The sequence below is a fragment of the Bombina bombina genome, chromosome 5 (genome assembly GCF_027579735.1).
Source record: "Bombina bombina isolate aBomBom1 chromosome 5, aBomBom1.pri, whole genome shotgun sequence".
Classification (NCBI taxonomy): Eukaryota; Metazoa; Chordata; class Amphibia; order Anura; family Bombinatoridae; genus Bombina; species Bombina bombina.
Window position 1 is genome coordinate 818,881,401 of NC_069503.1, and position 22,075 is coordinate 818,903,475.

Genomic DNA, 22,075 nt, shown 5'->3' on the forward strand with positions numbered 1-22,075 from the left:
ATTACAAGATGTTTACTGTCCCTTTATACAACAGTCAAGGAGATTGCCTTATGAGAAACTGTTATTTGTGTCAAGAATTATAAATACTACCTTAAGAAGCAAGGTTTCTTATTAGTTATGGACTTTCATTATGTAAACACTTTTCAGGGAGATTCCTTTATATGATAATTATTTGAGGACCTAACCAAGGTCATGGGGTTTTGACTAGCCTTATCTGTTTCCTGTTTTAGTCCTGAACATAGCTTGTATTTCTACTAATCCAAAATGAATGGGTATTTCATTGTATTCTTACGATTTAGCTATTAAAAGTGTGGAAATCTTTGAACTGGTTAAAGGGACATGACACCCACATTTTTTCTTTTATGATTTAGAAAGAGAATGCAATTTTAAACATCTTTCTAATTTACTTATATTATCTAATTTGTTTTATTCTCTTGATATTCTTTGCTGAAAAGCATATCTAGATATGCTCAGTAGCTGCTGATTGGTTGCTGCACATAGAAGCATCATGTGATTGGCTCACCATGTGCATTGCTTTTTCTTCAACTAAAGGAAGTAAATTGTAATGTTGTTTAAATTTATATTCTCTATCTGAATCATGAAAGAACGATTTTGGGTTTAGTGGCCCTTTAATGTTAACCAATGTATGGGTTAGCAATTTCAATTGACCATAATAAGAAAAATCTGTTTCATATAGAATTAAATGATCAAATCTGTGTTAAAGAATGTTTTTTTACAATCATGACATTTTTTCCAATCCAAACAAAGAAAATTTTGGGGGGATTTCCGATGAGGTTTTTATGTTCAATAGTCTGAAAACCTATTAGAAATACTATAACATGGTTTTCCAGTAGCTCTAGTGGGAGCTAGCTGCTGATTGGTGGCTGCCCATTTATGTTTCTTGTCATTGGTTCATGATATGTATTCAGCTAGCTCCCAGTAGTGTATCTCTGTTCCTTTAGCAAAGTATACCAAGAAAATGAAGCAATTTTGATAATAGAAGAACATTTTGAAAATTATTTAAAAATGGTATGCTGTGTCTTAATCATGAAAGAAAAATGTTAGATTTCATGTTCCTTTAAAAAATATGAATTATAAAATAACTCAAAATAATATGAAAGAGTTAATGGCACATGTTATAAATTAATATTACTGGTTAAGTGATAACACCTGCATTCAAAGATATTGGGCTGTCATAATCAATATTGAATTAATTAAACATCATGTTTTACATTGCACTCATATCTTTATAGCCATGTTAAGGCTGTAAACACTGCTATTAAAGCCACTTTAACAAGCCTGTGACATGCCAGCAGGTTTAAACAGATTGTATTGCATATATAACTCATACAACTTAATTTATTAAACTGGCAGTTATTCAGATAGATTGGAATGTCTTAGAAAGCAAATCAGAAACATCACATGAGCTGAACGCAAATTTCTTAGCACATTTGAATTTTGGCCATTAATTAGATAAATTATTATTGCTTCAGGGTTTTGGTAAGGGGGGCATAATTCACACAAACTATTAGTTATTTTCTAAGCATTTTAGATTTTATTTATCTCTTACTGTTGTAGCCTGTGGAATGGTTACCATAATGACTAATGGGATTACGTCTAAGTGCTATATACTGTGAGGCTTTACAATGGATACATTATACCATATCAACCTCTCCCTCAGCACCGGTATATTTCCCTCATCCCAGAAACATGCACTGGTCACACCTATCCTCAAAAAACCTTATAAACAAATATGTGTCGACACCTATGGTACCTGTAGGGTTAATGTCACTGTTTCAATGGAACTCCACTCCGAATTAGGCATAAATAATATGGAAGTTCAAAGAGGGCTAACTCCAACAACTCTGTAACCCTCCTCCACTCACCTCACCTCCAGCGGTCCCGTGCGGGTAATAAATCTGCCGTTATCTATGAATAGCCTGTCCTAAGGTAGAGATACTTAGTTTTCTTGCTTCAAGATCTCCATGGAGCATTCCGGTAAACAAACCGTGCAGGGACTGATCCAGGCTACAATACCCTCTGTGGCTCATTCACTCAACGGCGTCTGACATCATCAAACGTCACCGGCTTCCGACCTCTGACCTCCAGTTGCCGCGTGAGGTGAGTGGGAACATGATAGCAGGAAACAACATATGATATCCAGTCAGGATCAAGTGGCAATGTGAGTGGTGAAAGCTTCACTCCAAGGACTGTCTGCTGATGCATTTCGGCTCAAGAGGCCGTAATCGATTACGGCCTCTTGAGCCAAAATGCGTCAGCAGACAGTCCTTTGAGTGGAGCTTTCACCACTCACATTGCCACTTGATCCTGAGTGTACAAGTACCATCTTCGTAAAGAAGTTTTTATGAATTCTATAATAAATATTTCCTTTATCTACTTCTCCGGCTACGAGTGCACCTTGACTCTTTGTATTGTTTGGTTTTCCTCAAAAAACCTTCCCTTGATCCTACCTCACCATCCAACTACTGCCCTATTTCCCTCCTCCCTCTTGCATCAAAGCTTCTCAAAAAACTAGTTTATGCACGCCTATCCCATTTCCTTACAATAAACTCCCTCCTTGACCCATTGCAATCTGGATTTCGTCCCCATTACTCCACAGAGACAGCAATTGTTAAGGTTACCAATGACCTACTTACAGAAAAATCAAAAGGCCACTTCTCTCTGCTTATCCTCCTTGATCTGTCCGCAGCCTTTGACACTGTTGACCACCCTCTTTTGCTCCAAACCCTCCAATCCTTCTGCATCTGTGACACAGCCCTCTCGTGGCTCTCTTCCTACCTGTCAAACCATACCTTTAGTGTAGCCTTCTCTGGGGCCTCCTCTGCCCCGTCTCCACTTTCTGTCGGAGTACCACAAGGCTCTGTCCTCTGTCCCCTTCTCTTCTCAATCTACACGTCATCACTAGGTTCCCTAACAAAGTCCCATGGTTTACAATATCATTTGTATGCCGACGACACCCAAATCTACTTCTCTGCACCAGACCTAATCTCCTTCCTTGCTAACCCGTGTCACTAACTCTCTTTCTCACATCTCTAACTGGATGTCCTCTCACTACCTCAAGCTAAATCTCTCCAAAACTGAGCTCCTTATTTTCCCCCTTCTTCAAAACTCTCCACCCCCAATCTCTCTATAACTATCGACAACTCCATCATCACCCCTACCCCGCATGCCTAATGTCTCGGGGTCACATTTGACTCAGATCTTTCTTTCACTCCTCACATTCAGTCATTGGCTAAAGCCTGCCGCTTCCACCTTAAAAACATTTCTAAAATTAGACACTTCCTTACACAAGACACAACTAAGATTTTTTTTTTTTTTTTTTTTTTTTTTTAACTCATTTATTTAAATTTCAACAGTATAACGGTATTATCAAGACAATTGCAATACAGGGTAGCGATGTACAAAATAAAATATAATAAATTCACATTTTTCTGCTAGATTAACAAAGTTGAATTACACATAGAGATAAAACATTAATTCATTCTCTCAGCAATATTTCAACACAAATCTATGGCCAAACAGGCACTTCTTATTGTCTTCCTATACCGTTCACTGTTATTTTTTAAGTTTTTTATAACACTAAGCAAAAACACGTACCAAAAAAAAAAAAGAAAAAATTAAAATAAGTAAGGTTTAATACGCCCTCCCTCCTCAGTCTCTAACCTATATCTCTATATCTGAAAAATTCATTATTTATAATTCTATTTTCTAAACAGAGAAAAAACAGGGGTAAAATAATAAAACAAGTCAAAACAACAAAAACAGCAATAACAACAAAACAAAACAAACAAACAAACAAACAACAAAAAAAAAAAAAAAAAAAGGGGGGGGGGATAATAACCACCTCTCCCTCATCTCTCCCAATCTCCTATCTACCAAATGCCTAGTAGTACTAGTTCAGAGTTTTGGAAAGGGAAGATCATGTATTCCTTTTCATTTTCAGGGAGTGATTTAATATATGCTGCCCATTTGTTAAAGAAATTTCTTATATCATCTTCATTGTTTATGTCTGTGTCCTTTTGTTCTAGAAGACATTGTTTTTTTAAGCAATTCTGGATTTCGGACACACTAGGTACTGAGCGCATTTTCCATTTTTTACATATTAGGTATCTAGTAGCTAATATAGAGATAGATATTAATTTATCATTAGGGTGACATTTGGTTTGATTGATAGCAAAAGATGAGGCAGCAGTCGGTTCCTTGTATGCGTAAAAACCAATTCTTTATTCTTCTTGTTTAAAACATTACTTCACATCACAGCAAACAGGTAAAAGGAATGCAGGTGGTTGACTAGTTTCGGCAATGCCGTAATCATAAACCTGCAATCACTTAAGAGGTGAACATATTTAAAGGGATTGCTTAACACAGTGATTGGTCAATGTTAATGGGAGGTTACAACCCCTCCCTTACATATTAACCTCTTACTAGTAAATTACTTGTTGCATCTAAATGCAGCATTTAACATGAAAATATTCCAACTATGGCTATAGAACATCAATTAAATCGCTTGTTTAATACAAAATACAATTTATAAATTTATACAATGCAATGATCTAGTAATCTTGAAAGCTGACCCGCAGGTTAGAGCTCTATGCAATGAGCGGAGAAAACCTTTACTAATAGATGTAGAACCTTTCATTTAGAGCTAAGGTGTATCAAAATCATGTTAGAAATAGCAATGGTTAATTATTCAACACTCAATAGGCTGTTAATGAATATATTTCCAACGATATACAAAAATATATATATATATATATATATATATATATGGTTACTAAGTTCGTAAGGGCCATCTTAAATTTTACGCCTAGTTTAGAAAACGTAGATGCCATCAATAATAATAGGACCATTCTCATGATAAACAAATATTGCTTTAAACCTTAAAATATTATGACAGATGTGTGGTGATTGATAACACCAACAAATTCATTTGCCATAAGAGCTATTATTAAGGAAAAAACATGGGAAAACTATTTGATAATGATAGCCATTAAATATTTTCTAACACATGTATGTTACTATTGAGTATGTTTAAACACATTCAAAGTGCCCATAGTAATATATATTATACATATAGCCAGTCCGTGAGTTTGAATCTATAGAGCAGAAACCAGCTTGTCAATCACAATATTGCAACAATATATATGTGTGTTTTGTTTTCAAGAGAAACTATTGCCAGATCAGTCACGGTGGAAGATTGGCAGTATTACAAATATTACAACTATTATGATTGTTACAAATATGGTCTAGTGGGCACCAGTCCAAATCAATGGGATAAATATGTAAAGGGTAACAGTGTAGGTAATAATGGAACTCTCAGCAGACCTCTGAAAAGACCCTTAATATATAAGCTCAAAAATAAATATCAGATAAAGTCAGAGTGGAAAATATTCATTAATGCCAATGATTGATGAGATCAAACTCAGAATTGAAGCCCTCCGGCACCTGTGTACGGAGTTTGAAAATCCAGAAGGCTTCCTGTCTGGCTAGGATCTCATCTTTATTACCCCCTCTTGAGGGTTGCTTAATCTGTTCAATTGCCCTCCAATTAAATGTACTGACATCTCCGTCGTGTACCTCAATGAAATGCTTTGCCAAAGCCGAACAAGTTTTTTCATTTTTGATATATCCTAGATGTTCTCGTATCCTCGTACGGACATCTCTCGTAGTCATACCTACATATTGCCGGCGATGTTGAGTGCATTCAATGAGGTACACGACGAATTGGGTTGAGCACCTGATGCATCCTTTTGTATCAAATGCATCATTGGTTACATAAGAATAGAATCTCTTTCCCTCTGTTATAAAGTCACACGCCTTACATCTGCCACTGCTGCATTTGTATGTACCATTCACAGCTAGCCATGTGGCTGATGTCTCCTTTTGGGGTAAAAGGGATGGAGATAAAATGTTACCTAGAGTTGGACCCCTAGAGTAAACACAATTGAAACCCTTTTCCACTGTCTTTTTTAAGGCCTTATCCCCATATAACAATGGGAAATATTTTCTTATGATATTACAAATGTCATTATATTCAGAAGAGTATTGAGTAACAAAAAGGATTTTATTATCACCCTTTTTGTTTGGTCTACTTCTGAAGGTATCACGTCTATCCACTTTCCTCACCTCCTTAGCCACATTTTCCACCATATTGGGCTGGTACCCTCTCTCTATCAATCGATTTACCATGTGTGTACTCTCTTCCTCAAAGTCTGTCTCAGTATTACAGATACGTCTTGTCCGCAATAACTGACCTTTGGCTATCCCTCAGAAAACATGCTTCGGGTGAGCACTTCTGCTATGCAGGAGTGTGTTACCCGAAATAGGCTTCCTATAGAGGCGGGTGATGACCTTTCCTGTGTCAGCAACCCCTCTAAGGGTGACATCCAGATAGTTAATGGTTGATTTATTCCACTCAAAAGTGAAATTCACACCATTTTCACTTTCATTAAGGTAGCGCACAAAGTCACTTGCCTCTGCCTCACTCGATTTCCATATCAGAAGCAAATCGTCAATAAAGCGCCTATACAGGCTGATATGTCTCCTATAGGGATTACTATCTGCATAGACAAAGCACCTTTCCAGCCAACCCATGAAGATGTTGGCATAGGAGGGGGCAAATTTTGCCCCCATTGCCGTGCCCTGTCTCTGCAGATAGTAAGTGCCCTCAAAAAGGAAGTAGTTGTGCTGCAGCAAAAAGGTAGTAACCCTAAGTATGTAATCCATTAGGTATTCCTCCATGTTGTAGTGCAGCTCCAGAAAATATTTAATGGCTTTTACTCCCAAATCTTGTGGAATACTGATACCACATCCACCGCCAACCAACTATGGTCTGTGGTCCATATGAAATCATCTAGGAGCTGCAATACATGTGTCGTGTCCCTGATATAACTATGTAAGTTAAGGACAATTGGTTGGAGGATGGCGTCCAACCATTCAGACAATGGCTCCAAAAGGGAGCCAATGCCTGAAACGATTGGGCGCCTCTTTACATCGAAGAGACATTTATGAACTTTGGGCAGGTGGTGAAACACTGGAGTGATAGGATTAACCACATATAGATATTTCAGTGTTTCCCCATCCAAAATGCCATACTGCATGCCATCATCCAATAAACTGTAGAGTTCTTTTTGAAACCTATTAGTTGGGTTACTAGTTAGAGTGACATATGTAGTAGTATCTTCTAGCTGTCTTTTAGCTTCTGAAATATATGCTGTTTTGTCCATAACAACAACACTTCCTCCCTTATCGGCTTTTTTTATGACGATAGATTCATTACTTTTGAGGCTGTTTAGTGCCAATTTTTCATTTACTGTTAAATTATGACTTCTGACTTTGTTTGACTGGTGTAGACTAGTGAGATCATCAACTACACATTTATGGAACAACTCAAGTGCTTTCCCTCGGCTATGTATGGGATAAAAGGTTGTCTGTTTTTTAAATCTGGGAAAATTAATCAAATTTGGACTTTCACCATTATCAGTATCTTGTAAAAGACTTTCCAAAGTGATAATATCACATGTCTCTGAAAAATCCCTGTTCTCTCTAGTGCTACTTGTTACATTATATACTTCATCTATTTGTTCTGTCATGATTTCATTTGTGTCGGCACTTGTAGAAAAATGTTTGTCTAGGGTCAATTTTCTAATAAATTTGTTTAGATCAATAATGGTGTTAAACAAATTGAAATTATTATTGGGACAGAATCCCAATCCATAATTCAAAACACTATATTCTGCTTTTGTAAGCTCGTGTGTTGATAGATTAACCACACTACCTATTTTATTTTGTTGCCGTTCTTGTTCTCCCTGAGGGTATACCTGTGCTGTATCTGGGTGTGGGTGTGGCCTCTCCCTCCGCCTCTCGGTTGTTTTAGTGCCGACCGAAAAACCTGAGTATTATCTTTTGGGGTTGCCCCCATATTTACATTACTCTTAGTTTTAGCAGCATCAGTCAGAGCTGCATGTGTATGTGATTTATGCCCCATTTGGCTATTGGTCTTAGATTTGGCCCCCTTTGCTCCTATTCCTATGGGGTTTTCATTCACATTCATCATACTGACCTGTGCTAGAACCTCAGGAGTGGGCAACCCTAATGCTCCTTCACTGTCTGACCCTGAATTGTCTTCACCTGAAGTGGAAGCTACAAAGGAAGATTGTTCATCGTCTGTGGTGTCAGTGGTTACAAAAGTTACCTTCTTTTTATGTTTGTAGTTTCTGCGCTTACCCGAGGGACCACCTTTCACTTCTTCATTGTCTGACTCCGAAGTGTTTATAATATTTTTAGCTTTATTTTTATTAGGTCTATTTCTAGGCCTTCTATTTTTATGCCAAATATAAACTTTGTTCTCATGGTAATCCCTCTGGTCTCGCAGAAACTTACTATGTTTAGTGTTAATCAGTTCTTTTCTAGAAGTCTCCACTACTTCAACCAACATCTTATCAAACTCGCAATACTCGCTAGCTTCTTTAAATTTTTCAAGCTCTACTTGTAATACTGTGATTTCATTTCTGACTGCCTGCAGCTGTTCACTTTTCAACCTTACAAGTACCCCCATTAATCTTAATGAACAATCAGATAGAATACTGTTCCATTCACAAATCAAATCATCATTGTTTCCCACTTCAAAGTTAGGGAACTTTCTTACTCTCAAACCCCTAGGGATCATATTCAAGTCCAGATATTTGTTAATAAGCCATGTATCAAGTTTCAAGCGTATTTCTTTTAACCTTAGAATCTCCAGGGAATAAAACAAATCTCCCAACTTAATGTCTTGTGATTCTTTACGAAAAAAGTCCTCCAGTTCTAAGCCTTCATAGTCTGAACCATTGGGTGGTAAGAGGGAATAAAACTGTGTGTTACCTGATGCTTCCATATTATGAAAAGATGTGTAACTGGAATTTAGGCAAACAGTCCTCAGATCCTGAGTATCTATGGAACCCTGGGCATCAAGGAAACCAATAACAACAATAGAAAATTATCCCAGGCGAAACAAACACACTCTAGTGGATATCTGAACTTCGGTTTAAAATGTCACTTTAAGGCAATGTTCAGTGAAAAACAGGCATATAGGCTTAACATACACACCCCCCAAGGAAGCTTCAACAACCTCAATCCTCCAAGGCATCCACTGATGCGGAATAGGGTGAAAGTAAAAGACTCACCCTTCTGCCATAGGAAGTTTCTTATCGGTTTGATTGTCTATACAGAATATAATTTGGTGTGGGGTAAAGATTACAGGAGGGATTTTCAGCACCTTATTTAGCCAATATTCTAACTTGCACCAGATAGTTCTCACTTTTGGGCAAAACCAGAACATATGTTCTATGTCAGCTGCAGGGAGTGAACATTTAGGGCATTTGTCAAAGCCTAAGTTATGAACCCTACGACCCGTTGCCGGAGTGAAGTATGCCCTGTGAAGAATTTTAATATGTACTTCCCGCCAGGTAGCTGATAGAGTTATTTTTTTTACTTTACTTATAGATTGCTGGATTGTGTTTGAGTCAACCCTGTTCCATTCTGACAATGAGGTCCATGTTAAGGCAAGCCTTACTAGGTTCTGGTTGCCCCTACTAATGTTTAAGAGATGATAGCAGGCTGAAATAGACATCCGGTTCACCTTGATAGAAGTAAGCCAGTTTTCGAGTTTACCTAATTTCCAGCACCACCCTGTCTCTCTAGTTGTTTCCAAGAGGAAATGCCTGATCTGCAGGTATGCAAAAAAATCTTTATTAGGTAAATTATATTCTCCTTTTAACTTTTCAAATGTTTTAATAGTCTTCCTATCATCGTCTATCAAGAAGATCAACTTATTTAACCCATTCTTGTGCCATCTATTAAAGACCTCAGATTGGAGACCAGGTTGAAATTTTGGATTCCCGATCAGGGTGAGATAGTTTGAAATCTTGTTATTATAAGACAGAAGTTTTGATATTTTCCACCAGGCCTTAATGGGATTGGAAATCGATTTAAGTCGTTTAATTTCTGCAGGTAACTCTTTAGGAGAGGAGTGCAAAAGTGCTACGGGTAAATAAGGATCACAGATATTTATTTCAAGCTGATTATTTAAGATGTAGTCCTTAGATAGGATCCAGTCACTTGCTATTCGTGCCAAAGAGATAAGATTGTATAATCTAATGTCTGGAAGTGCCATGCCACCCAGGTCACCTGGAAGAGAGAGTTTATTAAGGGAGATTCGCGCTTTTTTCCCTTGCCATAGGAATTGACTAATTAAACTATTGATCAGCCTTACATCCCTCTCAAAAAGAATCACTGGGACATTCATAAGTATATATAGCAATTTGGGGAGGAGAATCATTTTAAATAATGCCACTCGACCCGAGATTGAGAGAGGCAGTGTCTGCCAGGTTCTCAATTTTTCTTTAATTTGCCTAATAATAGGGGGTATATTAAATTCATATAACTTTTCGGAGTTCACTGGAATATTTATTCCTAGATATTTAAATGAATCTGTTATGCTTTTAAAGGGGTTATCTGTACAAGAATCTTTATCCCTGCGGATCCAGTGAATTTCTGACTTAGATGGGTTTATTTTATATCCTGAGAAGGATCCAAAGTGATCTATTATGTGCATAAGTTTTGGAATATTAATTTTAGTATTCGATATATAGACAAGTACATCGTTTGCGTATAGACCAATTTTCATCTCATGATTTGAGACCTTTATTCCTTCTAGGTTTTGACGTACCATAATTGCTAAGGGCTCAATGGCCACATTGAACAGGAGGGGGGAGAGCGGGCACCCCTGGTGAGTTCCCCTTTCAAGAGTTATAGATGAAGATATACCACCATTAATAATCAACCGTGTAGCTGAATTTTTATAAAGGTTCTCCACGAATTCGGGGAATTTGCCCTTGATTCCAAATTTTATCATGGATGTATTGAGATGCCTGAAAGTAACAGAATCAAGCGCTTTTCTGCGTCAATAGAGAGAATAGCCATATCTGGTACTACGAGCGTCTCCCCTCTCCCCCCTCTCGTCCGAGCGGCCCTTTCAAGATATTCTAGTGTAAGTATTACCTCCCTTATTTTTGCCGAGGAATTTCGTCCATTCAAGAAACCAGCTTGGTCCGGATGGATCACCTGTGGTAGTATTTGCTGTAATCTAGCTGCTAAGATGGAGATGAGGATCTTATAGTCTGAATTAAGTAAGGCTATTGGCCTATAAGATTCTTTGAGCCTTGGGCCCTTCCCTTCCTTAAGAATCAAAGTCGTATAAGATGCAGAAAATGCAGGTGTAGGTAATTTGCCATTCATGTAAAAATCATTATATAAGTTTATTAAATACGGGGAGATTTCTGGAGATAATATTTTGTAGAATTCACTAGGTAAGCCATCCGGACCAGCTGCCTTATTTGTAGATAGCCCTGCAATTGCTTCAGATACTTCTTGCGCTGATATAAGGGAGTTAAGCCTACTGATATCATCATCCACCAGTAATGGGTTTTCAATCTTATTCCAGAATTCCACTGCCTTGTCGTGGTCGTAACCTTTACAAGAGTATAAATCTTGATAATATTTCACCAATATGGATGTAATTTTGTCTGGGTTTAAAATTTGCTCACCCTTCTCAAGAATTTCTTCTATATGAGATTGCTTTTTCTCATTGCTGATCATTCTGGCCAGCATCTTTCCAGATTTGTTCCCAAATCTGTATAGTTTAGCCTGGATTTTTAACTTTTGTGTTTGTCGAGTTAAGATAAATGTGTCCTGGGTTTCCTTAGCTTGCACATATTTCGACCAGTTTAAAGCGTTCTTATGTAGCATAAATTTATTATATGCGTTAGTTAGTGCTTTTTGTATCTCACTATCCCTTACCTTCAGTTTTTTAGTCAGGGTTATGTTATACGCTAAAATTTCGCCCCTAAGCACCGCTTTAGCGGCTTCCCAGAACAGTTCTGGATGATCGATGTATTCTAAGTTAAAATGGAGGTATTCCTCAAATTTAGATCTGAGATGGGTTTTAAACTTCATGTCCGTTGTTAGATAATAAGGAAAATAGAAACGCAAGGATTTAGATCTTGGATGTTCAAGTTTAATATCTAGATTAATAGGAGCATGATCTGATAGCAATATAGGGGCAATACCTGCATGTGCTCTTAGAGCGCCCAGACGCTCATCCACAAGAAATAGATCTATTCGAGACAGGGTTTTATGCGCCTTTGAGAGGCATGTGAATTCCTGTGTGTCAGGGTTCTGGCTTCTCCAGATATCATATAATGCTAGATTCTGCTTTATTTTCTTAATCATTTTAAATTCTAAGTTATCCTTTTTCTGTTTTTTCTGCTTCATGGCTTCTCTAAGTCTATCTAGCGGACAGTGCGGTGCCATGTTGAAGTCGCCACCTATGATTAGAAGTCCCTGGTTATAGAGAAGAAGCTTAGATTGAATTCTATTCCAGAATTCGGGATCAAAAGTATTGGGGCCATAAATATTACAGATTGTATAGATTTCCTGGGCGATTTTTACCTTCAACAGGACATATCTACCCTCCGGGTCGGGTTCGCAGTGAATCACCTCAAGATGAGCTCTTTTCCCTATTAAAATTGCCACTCCCCTTTTTTTTCCTATGCTTGGCGAAAAGTATACCTCTCTAACCCATGAGGATTTGAGTTTGTTAGATTCTTCTGAATTGAGATGAGTTTCTTGAATTAATCCTATGTCAGTCTGGGATTTCCTTAGATGTGTCAGTATGGTTTTTCGTTTGATTGGAGTGGAGATCCCTCCAACATTCCATGAAACTATCCTAAATTTTTCTATTTCTCTGTATCATTAGTGGTGCCTGTGGCTTAGGGAGGTAATGAGAGAGATGAAGAGAGGGGGGGTAGTAAAAGAAAAAAAAAAAAAAAAGGAGAAAAAAAAAAAAAAGGGGGGGGAGTAATACCTAACACGATCTCTATTTGCCCCATGAATCCCTGGGTGGGGGCAATCCCAAATTATTAGGCCCATGCTGGCTAAGTGGGGACCACATTATCTGTTGCTGATAAGTTTAAAGAGGAGAAGAATTTCTCGGCTGCGTGTGCCTCCAGAAAGAAATGTACTGTTCCATTAACAGTTGCTTTTAATTTAGCTGGATATAATATAGTTGCATTTATTCCAGCGTTTATGAGTTTAGTGCATGTAGGTGCCAGATCTCTTCTCCTGGAGGCTGTCTCAGCCGAGAAATCCTGGAATATGAGGATCTTAGCTCCATTAATGATAAGGGGTTGTGTTTTACGATAAAATTGAAGAATAGAGACTTTATCTTGGTAGTTCAATAGTCTTATGATGACAGGTCTAGGCCTACTGAGATTTTGAGCTGACTGTACTGGACCCAGTCTATGGGCCCGCTCTACCAGAATGTTATTATACAGGGGTGGGAGTTTGAGAGCTGTCTTTAGTGTATCAGAAACAAAAAAAGCTAAGTCCTCATATTGTTTCTCCTCTGGGAGGCCTATTATTCTAATGTTGTTTCTTCTACTGCGGTTTTCTAGATCTTCTAATCTCGTGAGAATTTTTTGGTTACTGCTGTTGATACTATCCATCTTAGTGCCTTGTGTTGCTACTGTATCTTCCAAATCCGATACTCTCTGTTCAACCTCCTGCATTCTTGAGGAGAATTGTCTAATTTCCTGTGATAGGGAGGAAATATCCTGCTTAATCTCCATCCTTAGAGCATTGAATTTAGGAGAGAGGGCGTCAGAAATATTGGCAACTAAGTTTTGGACATTTAATAATTCAGATGTAGCTGTACTTGTTGAGGTTAATTGAGTGTCAGCCACTGGGTCCTGTGCGCTCCTAGGTTTCTTATCTCTCTGTCTACCTGCCATTCCTGGTGAAGGTGTTTTGTAAGGAATGCTAAGGAATTTATCCATATACTACTTTGTGAAAATCGGAGAAAAACAAAAAAAAAATTTCCCCAGAGGAAAAGAAAGAGATGGGAATGTGAGAGAGGAAAAACAAAGTGGGAGATTGGTAGATGGCCCGTGTAAAGTGATTGAGCCGTGAGGGTGCTTATAATTGCACCAATTCAAGTGATGACTTTCAATTGGATTTGTCCAATTGTGGTACAAGTTTTTATGAGAAAAGGGAAAGAGTGCAGTGTTTTGTGAAATGAGACAAGGCCCCTGAAAAGAAAAAAAAAAAAAAAAAAAAGAAAAAAAAATCAAGGGAGTGGGTGCTAGGAGTAGACCGATTGAAAGTTGAGAACTGTGAGTGTGATAATCTTATTTATGGTGTGTGAGTAAAGTGATTTGTGAATCTGAGTGGGGGAGGGGAGAGAAGAAAAAAACAGACAAAAAGAAAGAAGAAAAAGAGAAAAAAAAAAAAAAAGGAAGAAAAAAAAAAAAAAAAAAGGTCTCACAATTATTACCTAGTGCTAAACTTGTATTTGTTTCCTTATAAATCAGTAGTCTTCAATATAATGTGGTCAAAGACTTTCAGTCTTTTAAGTAAAAATAGGGAATGGATGTATGAAACTATCTGTTTTTGAGCTAGTCTCAGCTATGATATGCAGAACTTTTTTCTAAGTCCATGCAGGATCTCGGTTAGATACCCTTTTTTAACCCCTGTGATGTATCAAGCGCTGTATTAGTTTCTGCAGTTATTTTGCAGGGTAAGGGGTTACTACCTATGCCCCTATTACTAAGCACATAATGAGATCAAGGATACAACCATCTGTGTTATTACACTATGTTTTAAGCAAGAGAGGTAGGAAGGGAAGGGAAGCAGAGAGGTGGGGGAAGAAAGAAAGAAAAGCAAACCCAGTAACATATGAGGACAAAAGTTTGGTTACAGCATTAAACAGCCTGTTAAATTAAGGTTTGTAGTATTCTCAATCCAACATGCATCAATTAGACTTAGCTAGAAAGCTGTATTTGCTATCTTGTTTCAGTATTACACTGTGTTAGGAATGTCCTCTTGTAACATATAACAACATGGATCTAGTCAAATCGTTACAGTCTTTTGGACTAGAATTTGTGGTATTCTCAGTCTGAGATATTTCAAATGTGCCCCCGCAAAGATTTATGTCCATTTAATTTAAATAGAGATTTCTTATAGTGCCCCTTCAAATTATGCAATCATCAGTTCTATGTGTCAGGTTCAACTATCCTGCCTCAGCATTGTTCCACACTAACAGTGCCCTCTTCTGAATTCTGCGGTTTTTACCGCTACCGTTCAGTGTGTATCACGCTACTTTTTAGAAGAGACTCACTCACCCCCTCCTGCGCTGTTGGTCCACCTACCACCCGCGGCATCCGATTCCGAACCTGCCGCAGGACAAGTCGAGATCAGCAGGACCAGAGTTCCTCCGCCCCAAACAGGGAACACAGCCAACTCCCCCCACGCAGCACCGGTGGGGGGGGAGAGGACGGCTCCGCACCAAGCGGGCAGCGAGGCGAAGGGGCGCCCACACGCCAGATCCAACAGCGCGTCCAAGTCCAACTCCCTCCCGCGCAGCACCGGTGGGGGAGGGAGAGGGACGAGCCCAAGGCGGCGAGACCCGCCGAGACCAGGAGGGCAACAGGTAAGTTGAAAAAGTTGCGGATTGTTGTTTAAAGATGATTCATTCAAGGGTGGTAGCCGCACGGAGGGGGGGAGAGCTGGACCTCAGAGGGGTAGCGGGATCGCAAAGTGGGATCCGGAACAACGAGCTGAGGCACCGGCAGTCTCAAATTGCTTCCAAAGCCAGATGGGCGGTGTGCACAAACTGTAGCCAGGAGTACCAGTTAGCCAGCAAAGGGGCTCAGCACAGTGGGATGGCGTGCCACTGTGAGGTTCTGGAGTAGATCTGCGGTGTCTGTCAGGGGAGTAGCCCCAAAGCCTGGGGCTGGTGCGGGAGCCTTCCACCAATTTCCCAGTGACTGGAGAGACAAGCTAAGCAGCACCTGTGCAGCACCTGCATGTAGCTCCTCCTCCACCGGAACCTCTAGACCTTGAGCATACCACAACTAAGATTTTAATCCACTCTCTCATTCTTTCCCAACTCGATTACTGCAACTCTGTCCTCTCTGGTCTCCCCACCTGCCGCCTAGCTCCTTTACAATCCATAATGAATGCCTCTGCCAGACTCATCTTCCTTACACGTCGCTCTTCATCTGCTGCACCTCTCTGCCAATCCCTTCATTGGCTTCCTCTTGCCTCTAGGATCAAACACAAAATTCTCATTCTGACATACAAAGCCCTCAACTGCACTGCTCCCCCCTATATCTCAGACCTTGTCTCCAGATACTCTCCCTCCCGTCCCCTTCACTCTACTCACGACCTCCTACTCTCCTCCTCTCTTGTCACCTCATCACACTCCCGTTTACAGGACTTCTCCAGACTGGCTCCCATCTTGTGGAACTCTCTGCATCGCTCCACAAGACTCTCTTCTAGTTTTAACAGCTTCAAGTGCTCCCTAAAGACTACTGTTCAGGGATGCATACAACCTACGCTAACCTTTCTTTATACCAGTTCCTCTCCTTCATTGCTATCCCCTGAACCCCCTTAGCATGTAAGCCTAAGAGTCCAGCTGTTTGTAGATCACCTTCTTAAGAGCTGACTACAACAGTGCAACTCTTGGCAAAGCCCTCTACCCATTTGATCCCTATAATTGTTTTGTTGTACTCCGCCTTTGTTTATAGCGCTGCGGAATCTGTTGGTGCTCTACAAATAACCAATAATAATAATAATACCATCAGTGTTTAGGTACATGATGATCTTATGTGTGTTAGATATGTATTGCCCTAAGATGACTGGGTTAGTGTCCACTGGCATATGTTAGCATGGTTTATACAGTATGTCCCATAATGTATAAATATGGTTTCAGTGTAACTAATATGGTAAAATCACTTTCTCTCCCTGATACTGACTCTTAGGGGCCGATTTACTAAGCAGTCAATGCTGCTTATTTAGCGCGAGCTTTCAGGCTCGCCGGAATCTGGAGTTAAGAAGCAGCGGTCTTAAGATGGCAGACAGCAATCATCCTGATCAGATATGATCGGGATGATTGACACCTCCTGCTAGCGGCCGATTAGTCGCGAGAATATTGCACAAGAATTTCACTACAAATCTTGTGCAATGTTAAATACTGATAGCAATGTTAAATACTGATAGCGTATGCTGTCAGTACTTATTGATGTCGGGCGGACATGATCTGCTACAGTGAATCATGTCCGTTCGACATTTATTAACTCGGCCCCTAAAGCTCTCTGCGCATATTAGTGCTTTGTATGACTCATATCTGATTTTTTAGGAAAACATAGATATAGATTTGATGCAAAATGTGAAACCTTGATATATTTTATTTAAAATCTTATTTTAAATTATTTTTATCTTATTTAAAAAAAAAGTGACTTGCATACTTTACTAAGTGCCCTAAACAAAGAACACAAAAATTACCACTGGATATGGTGAGTTTATGGGTATTTCTGCAAACAAAGTATTTTCAGAAAGTGAACAATCAGATGAAAAAAAGTATATTATATGTATGAGTAACTAACAGAAACAGATGATGTATAAGCTGAAAGAGCACTAAAGAGATGAGACATAGCTTGTACTAAAAGGGATACACATACATGTTTCTATCTATGGCTTGTTCCTGCTTACTTCTATGTGCCACCTACTTGATTTTATATCCCCCTCTTTGACATCTTCCCTATTGTGCTTATAATAATGAAAATGTTCTGTGTAAAATGAAGTATGTTTCTTTACTTACTTTCTACTAAAGCAATAAATGCAGGTAGATACTCCACTGTAAACAGAGGTGTGGGTAACTCTCTTATGAACATCTTTAGCAGGCCCGCTGCATCATTATTACGAACTTTTTCCCAGTCAAATGTGTTGTCCTGAAATTTTGTATCAAGTTCCTCACGCAGGCTCTAGACAGGAAAGCAAAAGATTGGGTTTACAAATCAATGCAAAAATGCAACATTAAACTTAATAATGAATCCCCCTAATAGTTTAATTAAAATAAAACAATACTAAAATATATATTGATTATTTACATTGCCTGGTGTAAAATATCTCTAAATATTATTTCATATCTTCTTCCTTTACTGTCTCCATCATACATAAATGTGGTGAATTTTACCTGAGCCTTCCATATTCTACAAAGTGATTGGTTAGCTCAGAGCATAAGCTTATTGGCCAAAGTAAAGGGGATGTATTATACCTGGGTTTTTAAGAGGTGTATGCCCGAACTACTCTTGATATGTAAAACCATGTAACCTGTGCTAAGGAAACATCAATGTTAAATGATTTTAGAAAATGTATTACGAAATGCAGTGCATAGGGGACATGGAAGTCAATTACACTTTTACGTTTCAGCTAGAGCATTCAATTTTACTTCTAACATTAATTTCACTTTGTTCTTTGGAATCTTTTGTTGAAAATCATACTTAGGTAGGTTAAGGAGCAGAAATGCACTATTGGGAGGAGCTAGGCAGCTAGCTGGTGATTGATGCAACACACATATGCTTCCTGTCACTGGCTCACTAGATGTGTTCAGCTAGGTCCCAGTAGATTAAATATCATGAGAGACCTCCAGTGGGGGCCGTGGTGTTTTTTTTTTTTTTATCTCATTTGTTGTGCTTACTGCTTCTAATCTTACTGGGTGCAATTCCTCTGGCACCATAGTAGCAGCATATTCCTGTAAAGAGCAATGCTGCCCTCTCTCCATTTAGTCTGCTTGGCCCCCTTTGGGGACTTTTCCTGATCTGGGCATGCCGATCTGTGTGTGAGTGTATGTGTGAGTGTGCCTGCACATGTGTGTGTACATGTGCGTGTGTCTGCGCGTGTGTGTACATGTGCGTGTGTCTGCGCGTGTGTGTAAGTGTGCATGCGTGTGTGTGTAAGTGCATGTGTGTGTGCGCATGTGCGCGTGTGTGTATGCACGCGTGTGAGTGTGCATGCGTGTGTGTGTGCATGCGCACGTGTTTCTATGCCTGCGTGTGTGATTGTGTATGTGTGTGAGTGTGCGAGTGCGTGCACGTGTGTGCATGAACATATTTGCCTATGCAAAACAAATGACTGGGATCTAAAGTATAGCACTGCAAAGTGCAAAATTATGCATTAAGGAAAGAAAAATCCAAATGCTCAGTACAGACTCAATGATACTTTACTGACTGTTACAAATGAGAAACGGGACTTGGGAATTATTATTTAAGATGATTTAAAATTTAGTAAGCAATGTATTATTGCAGGGAGTAAGGCCTGTAGAACGCTCAGTTGTATTGGTAGAGGTATTTGCAGCAGAAATAGTAAGGTTCTTATGCCACTTTACAGTTCACAAGTCAGGCCTAGTATTATGTGCAGTTCTGGAGGATATGGCCCATATTTATCAAGCTATGTATGGATCTTGAAGGGCCGTGTTTTTGGCTCCATAACCCTGTCCCCCTCCTCTGAGCAGGCGGACAAGAATCGCCGGAAATCAACCCGATCGAATACGATCGGGTTGATTGACACCTCCCTGCTGGCGGCCGATTGGCCGCAAGTCAGCAGGGGGCGGCGTTGCACCAGCAGCTCTTGTGAGCTGCTGGTGCAATGTTAAATGCGGAGAGCGTATTGCTCTCCGCATTTAGCAAGGTCTTGCGGACCTGATCCACACTGTCGGATCAGGTCCGCAAGACCTTTGATAAATAGGGGCCTATGTCTCCTGAAGGATATGAACAAACTGGAATCTGTGCAAAGGAGGGCTACTAAAACGGTACATGGTCTAAAGAATAAAACTTATCAGGAGAGGCTCAATGACCTAAATATGTATAGCTTAGAGGTGAGAATGGAAAGAGGTTAAATTATAATAACTTTTAAGTATATTAAGGGGCTCAGTGAAGCTGAGAATATTTTTTATAAAAAGGAAAATTCAAGAACAAGGGGTCAGGATCTCAAGCTGAAGGGTAGTATATTCAGGAGTAATTTGAGGAAGCACTCACAGAAACAGAAAGGGTGATTGATTCATGGGGGCATATTTATGATTGTGCGAGCGGACATGATCCAATATAGCAGATCATGTCCGCTGCACATCGATAAATGCCAATAGCATACGCTCTCTGCATTTATTGTTGCACCAGCAGTACTTGTGAACTGCTGGTGCAATACCGCCCCCCTGCAGATTTGCGGCCAATTGTCTGCTAGCAGGGGGTGTCAATCAACCCAATCATATTCGATCGGGTTGATTTCTTTTGATTTCTGTCCGCCGCATCAGAACAGGTGGACAGGTTATAGAGCAGCGGTCTTTAGCTTCCGTACGGAGCTTGATAAATATGCCCCATGGAATAAACTCCCACAAGAGGTGGTAATGACAAACCCTCTGGGGGGACTTTAAGAATGCCTGGGATAAGCAAAAGGCTATTTCACCAACTAGATAAGTTTATACTTTTAGGAAATATTGGGCAGACTAGCTAGGCCTATGGCTCTTAGCTGACGTCGAAATCTATTTTTCTAGGTTTCTATGTAAAACAGTAGGTATCATCATATGTCCATAAACTATTTGTGAGTTTGTTTTGCAGTACCATTTTCATAAATTTGTGAGTGATTATGTCTAATTATTTTCACATAAAATATATATAACTTCCCCATATGTGTATGGCCTGTGAAATGTAGCAGTTTACTGTTTCATATTTTCCAAGAAATAATAAGAGCATTTGTAAACAAATTTACAGTCAGCGGTTTTGTTTATGTAGGGTAATCAAGTTCATTACATTTTATAATTTAGTTCTTGTCTTTTGCAAAATGGAATAATTAATGTTTTAAAAATGCCTGTAAGCAAATAAGTGTATTTTCACTAATTAAAGGCATTTCTTTTATTATGTGTTTTTTTTCTTGACACTAAATATGAAAAAAACAAGTTACAGATAATTATCTATGAAAACAGGCAGTGAGATTAATATACCTAATTATCCAGGAAAAACATTTGATGAACACATAATGAATATAAATATCTTACTCTGGAATTGTGTCTCATTTTCAAAGCCAGCAAAAGGTTTACATTTCTTATTCTGTACCTAGAGAAGGCCCCTTTAATTATGACCATATGTTGCAAAACATTATTCAACCATCCTGGAATGCTTAGAGACTTCCTATAATAATGTATATAAAGATTTTTAAAACTATATACATATAGGGCTAGATTACGAGTGGAGCACTACGTGTAGAGCACAATCGATAAGGGGTATTTTGCAGCTCTTTGAATGCGTCAGAAATAGCGCGTGATTTATGAGTTGAATGTAAACGTGTTCGCTTGAGTGCAATCAAATTTAACACGTGTCGGGTTAGCGTGACTTCAGAGCTCTGGTTAACTGTTATGCAAGACAAAAAAGTTGCACAAAAACATCAAAAATACATTTAAAAGTACAGTTACACTCATAATAACACTGTCTGATAAAAATAATTTTAGAAGATTGCATTAAAAAGCTATAAGGACTCAAAGATATGAGGTCTCAGGTGTTAGAAAAAAAGGCCTGCATAGGGCTTTAACATAGAGATAAATACATACACATGTCTAAATATGAATATGTATGTGTATATATATATATATCAAAACATGTACTACAAGAAGAAGAACAGTACACCAAAATAAGTGCACCTTATAAAAGATAGGGAATAAAGCACTCTTTTAAAGTCAATATAAACAGTATTTATTGCTCTCCAATTAATAGAGCTATATAACATATCCAATGTATTGAAGAGCTAACGGCTGTCAAATACAAAATACACTGTATCAATATCAAGTCATGTGACTAAAACAATGTACCACTGCATGAAAGTTAGCAACACACAGAGAAAATGAGCATAGCTAGCATAAAAACGCTTGGTGCATAAAAACAGCATAAAGTTAAAGCACAAGGGCTAATTCTGAGCAGGAAAGTAATGAGGATCTAAGTGTGGCAATACGGTGTTAAATGTAGCCATTTATGCACATAATTATAATTAATACGGCATACCACTCAATCAGCAACAAATGTTCAGAACAAGATACAATACAATACGATGTATGGATACAATACAATACGATGTATGAATACAAGCTGGTAAACCAGGTTGTACATCGTATTGTATTGTATCTTGTTCTGAA

The 22,075-nt window shown here is 38.8% G+C and overlaps 1 protein-coding gene across 1 annotated transcript in view; it reads right to left on the minus strand.

The window, feature by feature from the left end:
* The window catches only part of ARHGAP28 (Rho GTPase activating protein 28), a 413,070-nt gene that overhangs the window by 134,113 nt on the left and 256,882 nt on the right, over nucleotides 1-22,075 (minus strand). The window contains 1 exon segment of the mRNA XM_053715862.1: nucleotides 17,720-17,882. Within this exon segment, the coding sequence (XP_053571837.1) occupies nucleotides 17,720-17,882 (163 nt within the window).